This window comes from Pan troglodytes, chromosome 8, assembly GCF_028858775.2.
Source record: "Pan troglodytes isolate AG18354 chromosome 8, NHGRI_mPanTro3-v2.0_pri, whole genome shotgun sequence".
Taxonomy (NCBI): Eukaryota; Metazoa; Chordata; class Mammalia; order Primates; family Hominidae; genus Pan; species Pan troglodytes.
The window spans coordinates 110,596,122-110,612,596 of NC_072406.2; the positions used below are offsets into that span (position 1 = coordinate 110,596,122).

A 16,475-nucleotide genomic window follows, 5' to 3' on the forward strand; every position below is an offset into this window, starting at 1 on the left:
TACATAAATAGTGACCCCAAGGGTGCTTCCTGTGTGATACTTGACATACCTTAGCTCTGAGTTCACATAGAGTTGCCCTTTCAGAGATTTCAAATCTTCCCAGGCCCAGTGGCAATTCTAAGAGAATGAGAATTACCCCATGTCCTCGAGCAATCAAAGAAGTCTTCTGGCCTCTCCCTACTACTGAAACACTAGACCAGAATACCCAACTGGTGGCTTGAATTGGGGTGGGGGGCACTGACTTGCTCTATATCCTCTTCCTGGTTCCTCCAGACAGGAGCAGTTACACATTCTCCTGCTCCCAGAACTTTCTATCCCCTTCTGAGCTAATATGGCTTTAAGCTGTAGCAAGAACTAGCAGACACAGAACACAGAGTCTGGCCCCAGAGGCTTATAAAAGAGAGAAAGAGACACCAAAGGCTGAAATCACTTCCTAGCATTTTCTTTCATCCCTTTCTGCACAGTCTGCTTCACTGAAACCACACCCTTCCTGTGAGACCCCCATCACAGACCACTCAGCTCTTTAGTAGTTGCTGAGCAGAGCACTAGATGTGGTCTTGAACATGTACATGACAGTCCCTGTCTGGAAGCTTACAGTCCACCATGGCACAGCCCAGAGTCGAGCCAATGAGGTCTAGAATAGGAGAGGTGTTAAATTGGCAGTAATTTATAGGCAGAACAGACTCAGAAGAATGAAGGGCCCAACATTTCACAGTGAATTAGTGGCAGGATCAGGGGCTGGAATCCAGTTCCCTTGAATTCCAATCCAAAACTCTCTAATCCAACATATGTAAAATCGTTATGTGTGTATCTGTATTTATATTTATAGATGTATGCATATGCATGGGTTTGTGGAAGGCTTTATTTCAACCATATTTTCCAAATTGAGTCTCATAATAATCCCATTTGACAGTTAAGGAAGCTCAGGTTTGATCACAAAGATAAATGGTAGCATCTGAATTCAGATCCTCACCTTCTAATTCCAGTTCTAATGTTCTTCCAATTACCTGACATTATTATTTGAGCTCAGTGGGTGTTACCAAATCCTTCTTAAGGATCCCTGTAGAATGAAATTCTCTTTGTCCTTGTCCCTCTCCTACATTTTTTTTTTTTTTTTGAGACAGAGTCTTGCTCTGTTGCCCAGGCTGGAGTGCAGTGGTGTGATCTCAGCTCACTGCAACCTCTGCCTCCCAGGTTAAGTGATTCTCCTGCCTCGGGCTCCCAAGTAGCTGGAATTACAGGTGCTCACCACCACACCTGGCTAATTTTTTTATTTTTTTTGTACAGAAGGGGTTTCACCATGTTGGCCAGGCTCGTCTCAAACTCCTGACCTCAAGTAATTCCCCCGCCTCAGCCTCCCAAAGTGTTGGGATTACAGATGTGAGCCACTGTGCCTGGCTGGTTTCCTACATTCTTAACAAAGTTGTAACACAACTCCTCACTATTATGGTGATGGCAAAAGTTGAACATATGACATATCGCTAGCTAGTGGGAGTCAGTCCCTTCAGTCACCCTTAAGGATAGGTATAGAAAGACAGGGGTTAAGGTATGGCCAGCTCCAAACAGCAGGGGAATCATCTTGGAGGCAGGGACATAGGGGTGGGGCAAATAGGTTTAGAGTCCTGCCTGCATCCTTGGTTGGAGGGAAAATAAGCTCATTAAAAAATGCTACCCTTGACTATCATCTTCTGTTTCATCCTTTTGCTTTTTTGTAATTCTTAGCATGACTTTTTATCATAATCCTAACAAATGTCTTGTCAACACATTATCTTAAAAGTCTGAAAACATTCCTCTTTGGAAGAACATTCTTAGGGAAAGCAATTGTATCCTTCCTCTTTCTCAACCAGCCAGATTTCTGAGTTGAGGAAAAGGAAGGCAATGGACATTTATTGAGCATTTACTATGTGTCAGGAACTTTACACAGATTACCTCATTTACTTTGCTCCACAAAAGAGGTTTCACAGATGAGGAAACTGACGCTCACAGAGATGACATAACTTGCCTAAAGACACACAGCCAGCAAGTAACAGAGCAGGGATGGACACCTTGGCTTGTTAGACTAAAGCATTTGGCCAGTCCCCTCCACACAGTGCACACAGTCTTCCTGACACTGGGCAGGCTCAGCTCCTAAGCTCTTCGGTTCCAGAGGACCCTAACCAGAGGACCCTAATCACTGCTGCAGAGTCAGCCCTTCTGTCAGAAATGGCTTTGCAGATCATTATTTAATGGCAGCAGGAGATTTAAATGCACTCATGATCCTCAGAAAATCACACCCAGGATGAGAGTTTTCAAGCTGCACAGGACCTTACCACATGTACAACAACCCTTGAAATCTGAAGATTAGGAAACTGAGGCCAAAGGATTAGGATAAAATAATTTTCCTAGGTCATATGATTATTTAGTGGTAAAGCAGGGACCAGAACCAGGTCTCCTGCCTAGGATGAAGGCCAGGAATTTAGCACACTCATCATGAACTACTCAGAAGTGAAGAGAAAGGGGATAAAATACTCAGTAGAGTCCTGCTGACATAGGTAGGACTGGGAAGAAAGAAAAGCAGACGCAATGTACATGTAGCCAGAAAAAAGAGCCAGCATGTGAACCGAGACTGAAAATGAAGATCTAGCGTGGGCTAAAGAGACTCAATAAGTGACTTCCCAGATTGTTTTTTGCTCCCATTGCAAATACAATTGGAAGCCAAATGCAAGCCACCAAGGTTGCAGTGAAACAGTGAATAATTAAAGCACAAATATTTGTGGGCAGCTGTTGGAGTGCAAGCCACCTGCTCCAAGTTTACAGCTTTGTTAAACTTGGTAAACATTAAAAATGGAATAGGAATGCCTCCAGTCTGTGCAGCATCCCATACCCTTCCTGAGAGGCCTCACTCGGGGAGCTGGGGTGGCCTTGCCCTTGGCCAGGCCCTTCTCACTGTGGCCTAGAGTTGTTCTGTTTGTAGAGATCCATGTTGTCAAGTCTCTAATAGAGACTGAGGGAGGCAGGGAGTGTCACAGAATCGTTTATTTGTAGAGTTTTGAAAGGGTCACAGAGCCCTCAAAATATAATCTCTGTCCTATTATTCAGATGAAGAAGCTGAGATGGAGCAGTGATGTGCTCAAGTCATAAAGTTAGGGGCAGGACAGACTCTTTATCTCTGACCTTTTGAGCACTAAACTCTTTGTTTAGTGCTCCTTCCTGTAAGCCCTGTGAGGTTAATAGATGGTAACAACAAGGGAGTCAGCATTACAGAATGTTACAGCTGTGAGGGACATGGTTCTCAACTACCAGGATGTTTGGTTGCTACATGACCATGGGGCACTATTGGCATTTGGTGAGCAGCGGCCAAGGATGCTAAACAGCTTACAATGTGATAGTTGTGTATAACGAAGAATCATCTGGCTCAAATACCAAGAGTATCCTTGTTGAGAAATACTTTCTCCACCATTTGACTTTACAATTGGGGAATCTAAGATAGGGAGGGGCTTGAACATGTTCCCAAAAGGAGTCAGCAGTCACCTGACCCCAGACCACTCTTTGTCCTACTCCATCCCACTGAGCCCTTGAGAGAATTAGTAGCAACCTTGGTGTCTTCAGCCTCCCCCTCCCTCAGCTCCTGCTGCACTTGCTCCCGAGCTATTTTCAGGTTGGCACGTACTTGGACTTTAGGCCCTCCTGCCCATAGGGCTGCAGCAGGTACTGGTGAACCAGCTTGTCTCTGAGAGTCCCAGCCAGCTTGATTTTCTTTCTTGATCGATGCAAGTTGATGATAAAAAGTGTAATGGACCCACGAACGTAGTTGTGGCTGAGATCCAGAGAAAGAGAGAAGTGAAAGATGGAAACAAAGTGGTCAGTTAGATGCTTCTAAATAATTTATAGACTGTACAAAATATGAACAGCCCTGAAAATGGCACTTAAAAACTTGGCCACCATAGACCCTAAAAGAAAGGAAGGCCTTGTTATTGTGGTTTCTTGCAAAGATGATAGCCACTTCCTGCCATACTTCTTTTGTTTTTGTTTAAATTTATTGCAATGATTTTAGAAAATATAATGTATATATTTTATGGCATATATTACCATAGTATGGAAGTAAAACATGCTGATTGCAAAAAAGGAAAAATATTGAGAAACAAAAAGAAGAAAAAGAAAATTCCCCATAACCCTCATATCTTGAGATATGATAATATTTTGGCAAACATCCTTCCAGTATTTTTTAGTTTATTAATTTGACAAATATTTATTGAGTACTTTGACACATTATTACTCAGTTTTTACATAACTGGAATCACATTATTCACAGAGATTTTTTTCCATTAATGAACATCTTAAACATATTCCCATGTGATTCTTTTTCTACTTGTAGAAGAATGCTAAACTTTTCAATCATAGAAGTGTAACATTATTTAACTAATCCCCTATGTTTGCAGTTCAGACAACTCATGTTTGAACATTTTTGCCATTATAAATTATGTCATGTGTATAAACTTTTTGATTATTTCTGATGGATAAAGTCCTAGACGTTGGAATCATTAGTCCAAGGGAAATGTGTGTTGTATGATTCCTCACCAAATTTTCCAGTTCATTCCCAGTGGTGCACCTCCCTGTGGGAAGATTTTTTCTTCCTGCCCTACTGAGTGATCGCGTGATTTGCTTTGTCCAATGAAATGTGAGTGGACATGGCAAAAACCTCTAGGCAGAAGCTTTAGGACTCAGCCCATCTTTTGCCACGTTTCATTTCCCTCTGCCAGAAGACTGACAATGTTCTTGACAAAGGCTGTTCTATTGAATGAAGATGATGTGGGCAGAGGTACAGTTGAGCCATGATGGACAAGTAGTGTGAATGAGAAATAAATTTTCTTATTGAAAGCCTTGGAGATTTGGGGGCTATTCATTATTGCAGCATAACCTCACCTATCCTGACAGATACACACTTTTTGATGCCATTGATATTAACTCTCTAGGAAGCTTTCACTAATTTTGCTCCCACCTGCTCTATATGAGAGCACCTATTTCCTCATACCCCTAAGAACACTTCCAATGTGTTCTTTTAAAATACCTTTGTCAACCTGAGAGGTGAAAATGGGATTTCAATGTTGTATTAATTTGTATTTTTAAAAATTAATACTGACATGCAGCATTTTTTCATTTGCCATTTCATTTCTTCTTTTGTAAGCTGACCATGTCCTTTGCCTGCCTGCCTTCCTTTCTTCCTTCCTTCCTTCCTTCTTTTTCTGTCCTTCCTTCCTTCCTTCCTTTTTCTTTCCTTTCTTCCTTCCTTCCTTTCTTTCTTTTTTTCTCTGTCGCCCAGGCTGGAGTGCAGTGGCACGATCTGGGCTCACTGCAACCTCCGCCTCCCGCGTTCAGGCAATTCTCCTGCCTCAGCCTCCCTGGTAGCTGAGATTACAGGCGTGCGCCACCACGCCCAGCTAATTTTTGTATTTTTAGTAGAGATGGGGTTTCACCATGTTGGCCAGGCTGGTCTTGAACTCCTGACCTCAAGTGATCACCCGCCTTGGCCTCCCAAAGGGCTGGGATTACAGGCGTTAGACACCATGCCCAGACACATTTGCCTATTTTTCTGTTGATTTATAAAAACTATTTATTAAAGAGCAGTCTTTTGTCTGCAAAATTTCCCCCAGTTTTCTTTGACCGTTTCAGTTTATTTACATTGTATTTTAATATATAAAAGTTAAAAAACTTTTATGTAGTCAAATTTATCTTTTTGATTTCTTCTTTTGCTGTTTTACCTACCTCAAGATTATAAAACTATTCACGATTTTGGAATCTTTTTAAATGAGCATAAGATCTTCAGAAGTCTGAGAGAACTATATGCCTACATGCACTAGCCCTTCAGCATGTATCAGCAAAACTATAATGATTTCCTTCTCTCTGTAGGAAAAAATGCTTAGTTTCTAAGGGGTCCCTTAGGGCCCCATCTGGATAGGTTAATGAGAGGAAACAGAAAAAAATGACTCAGCCCCACCTTCAAAGGAGGAGTTCAGAGAAACTCTAAGTCAACTTTGCCCAGAGGAAAGCATCATTCCTTATAGAAGTAACACCCCTCCATCCTGGGTCACTCACCTCTGCTTCTAAAGGTGCTAATTAAGAGTTGAGTGACCAAGGACAGGTCAGTATGGTGACATGGAGTTTTTTATTTTTGTTTTTGTTTAGAAGCACAGTTTCCAGGGCTCTTCCCTGGAGATTTTGATGCAATCAGTTTGGGATTAGGGACTGGGAATCTATACTTAAAAAAATCTTTCTGGGATATTTGGCAGATGAATTGGGTTTGGGAACCACTTGCTTAGAACAATCCATTAAGATTATGAGAAGAACTACTGAAGTATATCCTGCTGGCTGTGCGTCAGAAGATTTTTCTTGCATCTGCAGGAGGGTACATTATTGTGTTCAAGGCTTTTGGATGCCTGCATTTGTGTTCTGATAAATTATTAAAACGACTCTTTCATCCAGTTCCTCCTCCTCCGGTCCTTCTTAATCTCCTGCAACATGTGAACTAGCTTTTGTAGCTAAATGAGTTAGGTCAGAAGAGAATGCCAGTTGATTTAAGCAGACTTATGTCCCCAGAACTCTGAAGAAGGATGCTGGCAGCCTGAATCAGTGTTAACCATCATTAAAGAAGAACATCGACTCTATCCCATTGGTGGGGTTTCAGCTTAGCTTAGCTATCTGTAAAACTGAGGAAGACACCATTAATTGCAGGATCTCTAGGCTTCAGAGTGGGAGCAAAATACATGTGGATGGGTATCAATTTTGCCAGACTGCCGTAAACTCTTTTGCTAGCTACCATCAAACAACACTCTCAAAGGCCAGCAGTGGAGGAGGAGAGAGCCACGTGCTTGCATTTATGAGTTTCTCCTCTGCAGAGCTGGGGCAGAATGAGCCCTTGGAGACTGCAGAAGAGAAGGTGGGATGTGGGGAAGTGGTGGGTGGGAGGGAGACCTGAAATCACAGCACTGCTGCAGGGAAAGCTGTCTTTTTCAAGCTGTTTGGCAGTGGTCTGATTTCCACTTACATAGTTCCCCTGGGGAAGACAAACCAGTACAGCCCAGAGACCAACATATAGAGGCTCTCAGAACTCATAGCGCCTTCTCAGGTAGGAATTGGCATTAAAGACTGCCTCAGCCATCCCTCTCCCTGCTTGGCTTATGGGCAAGGACATTAAGCCAGGCCTTTTTGCTGCAAAGACCCATTCTTGGCTGGCGAGTGCAGCACCAACCTGAAAGTAGTGTGTTGAGAATCCAAATTCCTGAGGAACATATATTCTCTGACCACAGAAAAATAATCTTGGAGAAAATGGTGTCTGAAGGCTTGGCCTGCAAGCATTTGCTGGCCCTCTGAGGTTATCAAGTCCAGGTGGCTTTTGGTTATCTTAGTGAATGTTCCTTTCAGGAGAGAAGTTGTCTGAGAGGACCATCTATCTTGCCCCATGTCTCACTCATGGGTGAGATTTTTTTTGCACCAGCAGAGAATCCATGTATCTGGAGTTCATTTTTTCTGGCTGTTCTTTTCCTGCCTGAGATTTCTCTGTGTTGCCATGGGAGGAGGGGGAAGTGAGTCAGGGAAGGGAGGCTGGAATTGGAATATCCTAAATGTAAGAGGTGGGGAATGTCATATGGGGAGGTGCATCTTGACTTCCAGATAGAAAACAGTCATGTTCTAGAAATGTCTCCAGTGAAGCTGGGAGGCTGGGAAAGGGAAAGGAGGATGATGCTTTGCAGTCCACGGTCATTCCCACTGAAAGTCAATGTGCTTGAAACTGGGTTGATCCATTGTCTCCAAATCTAATTCAAAGGTTTTGGGTTCGGTAAAAGCCAGGCCATGTTTTGCCAAACATTTTTTCCCTTAATTTCAAAGCCCCTGTGTATTTTAAGGGAAATTTAATCCACATGTTTCTGATTCATTTACACTTAACTCATCAAAATATTGTTTTGTAAGAGCCATTTGATGTCCAAGAAGCCTCAGGAACCATTTTTATGAGTCTTTAAAAAAACTTCTTCTGAAAAACAGGAAGTCATGTTTTGCCAATAATAAATGAACTTGAACCCCAAAAGGCTTAATTTTCCTTCAGCATCCACCAGGTTCCAATTGGTTCTGAACTTGGCTAAGGACCTCATCTCCACCCCAGAAACATACGTTGTTTCAGCAGAATGGCTCATAAAAAGAGGCTTCCTCGTCAAAACTTGATTGTTCTCTGAACAAGAAGATCGAGGATGAGAACTGCCATTCTGTCAGTGTCCTAATTTGTTAATTCTAGAACAGAAAACAGAAAAGCACCTGCTGGTGGTGGTATGAGGATCTAACTTTTTCTCCTAAATTAATCATAAGAGACAGCACTCTACAAGATCAGAAATGACCCACAATGCAAGGGGCTGCCATGACAGGCGGTGAGGTATCCACATAGGGGTTGCATGACTGTCAGGGTGATGTGAAATGGACTCCTGTGTTGAACAGGCACTCAGCTGAATGATTTCTAAGGGCTCTTTCCAAATGTAACATTCTTTGCATTATTAATGCTGTTATTTGCATGTAGATGTGATACCGTAGAACCTTTGAAATTCAATAAAATAAGTGCAAATATCTGGAAAGATGCTTGTCACACAGCAAGTATTCAATACACACTGGAGTGCAGGGGTTGTTATTTTAATAGACACTTTCTCTGGATGATTCTACTCATAAGTTTATACCTTCTCCCCAATCCCTGTTTTGACCAGGGACAAATATTTTCAGAGTATTCGTCAAGGTTGAATAGTGTGAATCCACCATGCCCACTCTGGGATAATTCTGTGATTTTGGCCTATTGGCCACAGATAAATGACTCAGCAGTGCTTCCTTAATGGCACATGATTTCTCAGAGAGGTGAACAGATACTTCTTCTACCTTTGAGCTGCCCTAGCTGGACACTGACACCTGTTGACATGGAGGAGCCCTGCAACCTCAGCCAGCTCCGTGCATTCACTGTGGGTTTTCTTTATGAATCTAATAGGAACAAAAACACCTTCAACCCAGTTATTATCATTAGGGTCACATGTAGAACGGATTATGAAAGTCTTTTCTTTCTGTCTTTTTAACAGAGAGTGAGAGAGGTTGTACTGATAGAAGCCCAGTGACACCGTTTCTCTAGAGAGGTTCTGGAGTGACTTTGCATAGAAATTAGAGGAGAGCTGGTGGTGTAGACAGACAGTCTTGAATGCAGATAATTTCAGTAACTTGTTTGAGGTCTCATGCTATGGAATGGTAGAATTCCTAACCACTCCACCATACCATTTCCTTCTGGCTGATGTTGTAATATCAAAGGGGAAGAAAGCTCTAACTCTAAATCAACAGTAACATCTTGATGCCCAAATTCTGCATTTGTTCATTCATTTGCAAACCTTTCCTGGGATCTTCATGCCAGTCACTATATTAGACACCAAGAATACAAAAATGAATGAGACACTGGCTCTGAGTTCATGGTACACTCAGAATATTAATGACAACTTCCTATGAGGATGTTAAAGAATGAGGATGAACACTCGAGATTACGTGAGGAGGCTTCTATGAGGAGACGCAAATCATGCTAAGCCCATGGCTGCAGATATTTTTTCCCCCAAGTCCTCAGATTAACAGTATAAAGGCCACAGACTGATATGCTTTCCAACAGGGATATAAGGTGCCAAGAGTAATTTTTCTATCTTGAGTCTGGGGGTCCACCTTTTGGGTGGTTACCTCAGGGCCAGGGCAGAGACAAGGAATACAATGTTTCCTTGTGTGATGATCAGATAACTCCAGGCCAAGGCCATAAAGCAGTCACTCTCTGTCAGGTATTGGACTGAGCTTCCTGTTGAGCAAAAGGGATGTTGAAAGCCTCTGGCCTCTGCCCAAGCCAGCCTCCCCTCATTTACAATAGGCACTTGTATCTACTGACAAGACAACTGGCCCCTGCCCCGCCTCTCCTCAGAGTGATTCTTTGAAAAGTCTTATCATGATAAATTAATTGGCTTGGCTCCTCTCTCATCAAGGAAGCAGAAGGAGCATCTGTTGTAACCTGACCACTCCAAGCTCTTTGTACTAGGTACTCCCCTTGATCAGTTCCTGATAGGCCTGGGCTGGAATGAAGGTCTGGCTGGAGGCACTTGCTTACCATTCCCTGCCCCATATCCCCCCACCAGGTTTTCTTTGCATTAAGAGAAAGAGAAAGAATTATCTTTTCCAGGGCAGCCTACTCTGCTTTAAACAGGAAGTGATGTAAGAAAGCCATATTTGGCCAGATGGATTTTGCTTTAGGCACCCCCCACCCCTGATTATAGTTTTCCCTTATGGTCTTCATGTGTCAAAATTTTTTATCTGCCAAGCTTATATTTATTGACAATTAATTTTCCTGTTTGTTTTAAAGACAACTGTAATGACAACCGGTGCTTCAGATCAAAAAGAGGATAACCCCACACTACCACATTAGGTTGTTGTAAGTCCAGAGCCCTCAGAAAAGGAAGCCCAGATTTCACTTAGCCTCTTCATTTTTAAAATAGCTGAAAAGATTTTCAAAACACTGGAAATGGCTCTAAGCTGGCATGACCATCTCTGGGCACTCCTTTAGTTCTGGGGACCCCCAGCTTGACACGCATTGGTCTAGGGCTAGGTTTCTAGCGGCATATCTCTCCAGCATGCATCTTAGAAAGGGACATTTATTTTCTCAAGCTTTGCTGGTGGATCATAGGAAAAGATTTTACACCTCTTGACTTGGCTAAAGCTTAGGCACACAAAAAAGCCTCATGGGCATTACATCAACTGGCACAGAGAAAATGCTCAATAAAAATGTGTTGGATGAATAAGTAAATGAACAAATGGCAAGAATTTTAGGAACCTTTTATGATTAATCCTCTAAGTATGAGAAGGGAGGGTTTACTTGGAGTAAAAGCTATTTACCAGAAATTATTTGAAACCTGCAAAGAGCAGGTATGGTGATTCCAGAGGCAAAAAGTTTTTGATAAGATTAGTGAATGGAGATGAGTCTTGAAGGGGTCCCAAATGGTATGGGGTGGGAGCCCCTCAGGTGGCCTTTCTGCCGTCTTTCTGAGGACTTACTTGTGGTGGTTTGTGCAGTGAGCATAAATCCTTAGTTTGTCCCGGATCACTCGGCCAGGCCGTGGCTTCCGCTGGAGCCCAGCCACATGCACAGCCAAGACTTTGGGGCCGATCAGGCGCTTGTAGAGGAGAGAGAGCCAGTAGTCCTGAGGAGAATAGACAGGGAGAGGGTCAGTGAGAGAACACATGCTCAGGTGTTCTGAGTAAACATGACACACACAAACACACGGGCCAGAAATCACTTCCTACCTGGAGTCATGAGTCATGATCAATGCAGCCCTAAGCCTACAAGCATGGTCAGCCCCATGAAACATGAACGTGGGTTGATAATGAAATGGACACTGTCTAAAGTGGCCTTTCAACTAAACTGGGATGTGTAAGTGGAGTCGATCCACAGCAGCATATGAACAAATCAATCAAGGATTTTCATAGATGAAATAAAACCATTTGAGGCTTTACATTTTCAACTTTCTTTTCCTATGACTTTACTTTTATAGCGGCTTATGATTTCCGTTTAATTATGGAATGGATTATTTCCATTCCTTAGAATTGTTACTAACATGATCATCCAAACTGTCATTCTCCAAATATTTTCACTGAAGACTACTAGAGCAGTGGGACTGAGGTGAAGCTTCTCCACATAGGAGACCAGAGTCCTTGATTCCAGAGCCAGAAAGGCAAACAGAAAAATGTTTGCAACCATGGTGCTAATTCTTGGTTATCCTCAACAGTTTGACAATAAAAAGTGTAATTCTAAACTAAAAAGAATGTGATGCTTTAACCATTCCATGTGTAATTGATTTAAAAATATTCAATCTGTGGCACACATTTATATGAGCTTACAAAAACCCACCTTAATTTCTGTTGCATTTGCTATTATCATATTTTGTGTTTGCATCTGACATAAATATAAAATTTACATTTCTGTTATGCAAGCTCTTACCAGCTATTGTGAGGTAATGACTTCAGTGTTTATAACTCACTGTATAAAACAAGGCTTCCTAATAACATTTAGGACCCCCTACCCCACTCAAATTCCTGAATTCAGTGAATATACTATTCAGTGCATACTCTTCAATGCCTTAAAGACATCAATCGTGGTTTATTAGCCTTCATATTTTCAGGCAGAAGCCTTCTGATAATCTTTTCTTTTTTCTTGTGTGGTCATTTATAATATCAGCTGCTTAAAAATATCTGATGAACTGCATAAATCAGAATAAAGTCTCAACGCCCCTTTGCCACTAGAATGGCTCCAAATCTGCCCTGAGTAGTGTGCTCTAAGCCATGCACAACCATTTACTTTAATTTTAAGTGGCCTTAGGATGGCTGTTAAATATGGTCTCCTAATATTAAAAAAGGCAAATAATCATTATCAATTATATAGATGGAAAAAGTTTTGTGGGTTTAAGATGCTCAAATTTGATTACAATTTCTGTGTTTTTGATGATTACTTTATGAAGTGGTTTTCACATTGCAAGGGAATTTCCACCTTTTTCTTACTGATTTGCAATGTACTTTCTTTTAAATAATAAAAGTAAAAAACTGTAAGTTAGCTAGGATTAGCTTACTATTTTCTCAGTAGCTCCTCTGATATAGTAATAGGGATTATTATTCTTATTTTACAGATATGAGAATGTTTCAAGGGATATCTCAGGTCACAAAACTAGTGAATGGTAGACTATGAAAGCAAATAGGGATCCATTTGCCTCCAATGGCTGTACAACGCTTTCCTTCATGCTGTGAAGTACAAAGTCATATTATATAAAGACACAAGGCAGCTGAAAAACAAGGAATTCAACCTAAAGGGTGGGTATAGAATCCGGAAGGGATCCTTAGTTTTTTGTATAGAGGTTGCCAAAATTTAATTTCTGATTTTTACACTCACAAAGCATTTAGAACACAAGAACAGCAAAAAGCACAAAACACTTCTGTTTCTCCAATTCCGGCTCACTACAGTTCTTTCTCATTTTTCTTATCCTTCATTCCAATGTCTTATCACAAACACCCCTGTTTTTATTTAGGTAATTTGAAAAAGCTAAACAGGCTTGCTCTCAAACTTGCATTTGGGTATAGCCATTACCTTTGTGTCGTAGCAATTTTCACTTAATGTGAGACATGTTTGTAAGCAAGCCACTCACATTTGGAAAAAAGAGATATTATGTTTACGGTGGCTCACGCCTATAATCCCTGCACTTTGGGAGGCCGAGGTGGGCAGATCATGAGGTCAGGAGATCGAGACCATCCTGGCTAACACGGTGAAACCCGGTCTCTACTAAAAATACAAAAAATTAGCAGGGCGTGGTGGTGGGCGCCTGTAGTCCCAGCTACTCGGGAGGCGGAGGCAGGAGAATGGCGTGAACCCAGGAGGCGGAGCTTGCAGTGAGCCGAGATTGCGCCACTGCACTCCAGCCTGGGCAAGAGAACGAGATTCCGTCTCAAAAAAGAAAAAAAAAAAAAGAAGAAAAGAAAAGAGATATTATGTTTATTACGTTTAATTCTCAATAATTATGTAGAGATAAAAAATAAACTTATATAATCCCCACCATAATTGAGTGGCAAACTTTAGATTTATTAACTTGAAACCTGTCTGCTTTTCAATAGGAGATAGCTAAATACCATGTCACTCTCTAAAAAAGGAGATGAGGATACCTGGGTAAAACTCTAAAGATGTTTGGGATCCATATATAAAAGAAGTTGATAAGGTTAATTCCTAATGACCAACATTTTTTCCCAATTTTTTTTTTTTACTGTGGGGAGATCCACATAACATAAAATTTACCATCTTAACCATTTTTAAGTGTACAGTTCAGTGGTATTATGTAAATTCATAATGTTGTATAACCATCACCACTGTCCATCTCTATAACTTGTCATCTTGTAAAACTGAAACTCTGTACCCATTAAACATTAACTCTTCATTCCCCCTCCCCCAGTCTCTGGCAACCATCGTTTCACTTTCTGCCTCTGTGACTATTCTAAGTACCTCATATAAATGAACTCATAGTATTTGTCTTTTTGTGACTGGCTTATTTCACTTAGCATAGTGTCCTCAAGGTTCATCCATGTTGTAGCATATGTCAGAATTTTCTTCTTTTGTAAGGCTGAATAATATTCCATTGCATTTGTATACCACATTTGAACTTAATTTGCAGCCTAACACATGGCTTATCCTGCAAAATGTCCCATATGCAATGAGAAAAAATGTATATGCTATTGTTGCTGGGTAAAGTGTTTGGTGTGTCTGTTAGATCTAGTTGGTTTATTATGTTGTTTAACTCCTCTACTTCTTTACTTCTGTCTTGTTTTTCTTATCATTATTGAGAATGGGATATTGAAGTCTTCAACTGTTATTGCAGAAGTGTCTGTTTCTCTTTCAATTCTGGCAACTTTCACTTCATATTTTTTTGTGATCTGTAATCAGGTGTGTAAACATAATGTTATATATTATTGCTGCACTGAAACTTTTATTAATATATAATTTCCTTCTTTGTCTCTTATAATCTTTTAAAATTTAAAATCTATTTTGTCTGATATTAGTAAAGCTGCCCCTACTCTCTTTTGGTTACTATTTTTATGGAATATATTTTTCCATCCTTTCAATCTGTTTGTGTTTTGGGGTCTAAAGTGAATCTCTGTGCAGACAGCATAGAGTTGGATCCTGTTTTTCTTTTAAAATCTTTTCTGCCAATCTCTGTCTTTTGACTGGAGAGTTTAATCAATTTACATTTAAAGTAACTACTGATAAGGAGGGACATCTGTCATTTTGCTGTTTTCTATGTTACAGCTTTTTTGTACCTCCTTTCCTATATCACTATCTTCTTTTGTGTTTAGTTGATATTTTTTAGTGAAATGTTTAAATTCCTTTCTCATTACCTTTTGTGCATATTCTATAACTATTTTCTTTGTGGTTACTTTGGTATTACATTTAACATCCTAATTATAACACTCTAATTTGCATTTATACCAGCTTAACTTTAACAACATACAAAAACTCTGCTCCTTTACAGCTCTGTCCTCACCCTTCTCAATTGTTTGAAATGCTTGTTCTCTGGTGCCATAAAGAAATAGCACTTGAACATAAATTTAATTTATTTAGTAAGGTCATTTTTACTTCCTGCAGAAAGGGTACACCTGCAAGCAGTTTTGCCATGAGAGTATACTGAACAAAGGAGACAGGGTCATTTATAACCTGACGCGTCCACCCTACTGCTATGTCTGGTTTCCATTGGCTGGAACGGGACCTCACATTCTGTATTTGTCCCAATTGGCTAGCAACTTAGAACTGTTTAAAAGAGGCAAAGGTAGAGGAGAACAAAGGAAGGAGGAAGTAACTTGTGGAATGCTGAGAAAGATAAAAACACTTTTAAATAAGGAAGAGGAACAGGCTATGACCTAATGCTTGCTTGGACCAATATAAGCATGCCAGGGCAAATATTTAGGCTAAATTGTGGGAGCTAAGAACATAAAGTACATTGATTTCTTTATTATGGCTAGCAGATATTTAAGAATGTTAGCACAGGTCTTTGAATAAATTTTGCTTTTAAGAGAAGTTACTATTTATTCCTAATTAGACAGGGAGGAAAGTCTTTGAAGAGGAACCTCTATTTCTCTTTTTACATCAATGGTTGATGTCACAAAATTACATCTTGATACATTGTGTGTCCCCAAAACATAAACTGATAATTCTTTTAAATACATTATTCTCATAAATTATGTAGAAACAAAAATTGGAGTTACAAACCAAAGTAACAATAACACTAGCTTCTAGACTAATAATTGTTTTTAAAAGAGGTATTAGTCTGTTAAATCATGCAGAAAAAAAGTTTAAAACCTATTGTCTTAATAGGAGTTAAAACCTATTATTACAATAATGCCAGCTTGTATATTTGCTCATATACTTAATATTTATTGAGATCTTTATTTTTTCATACAACGTTGAATTACTGTCTAGTATACTTTCATTGCAACAAGCAGGACTCCCTTAAGCATTTTTTGCAGAGCAAGTCTAGTCATCACAAAATCTCTCAGCTTTTCTTTATTTGAGAATGTCTTAATTTCTCCCCTACTTTTGAAGAAAAAATTTTGATGGATATAGGATTCTTTGTTGACAGTTTTTTTTCTTTTAGCGCTTTGCATATATTGGCTCACTGCCTTCTGGCCTTCAAAGTTTCTGATGAGAAATCTGCTGATAATCTTACTAAGAATTACTTATATTTGGCAATTCACTTCACTCATGCTGCTTTCAAGATTTGATTTGGCCTTTAAAATCTGATTAAAAGTGTCTTGGTGTGGGTCTCTTTAGATTCATCTTATTTAGAATTCATTGAGCTTCTTGGATGTTTATGTGCATGTTCTTTATCAAATTTGAGACGTTTTCAGCCATTATTTCATTGATTATTTTCTGT

General features: G+C 40.2%; 1 protein-coding gene across 2 annotated transcripts in view; it reads right to left on the reverse strand.

Annotated features, from left to right (window-relative positions):
- Positions 1–16,475, reverse strand: part of HPSE2 (heparanase 2 (inactive)) — a 778,452-nt gene that overhangs the window by 21,947 nt on the left and 740,030 nt on the right. For both annotated transcript variants that reach the window (XM_054659851.2, XM_001166372.7), the window contains 2 exons: positions 11,071–11,216; positions 3,650–3,796 (listed from right to left, as the gene is read on the reverse strand). In XM_054659851.2, the coding sequence (XP_054515826.1) occupies positions 3,650–3,796; positions 11,071–11,216 (293 nt within the window). The remainder of the gene's footprint in view (positions 1–3,649; positions 3,797–11,070; positions 11,217–16,475) is intronic.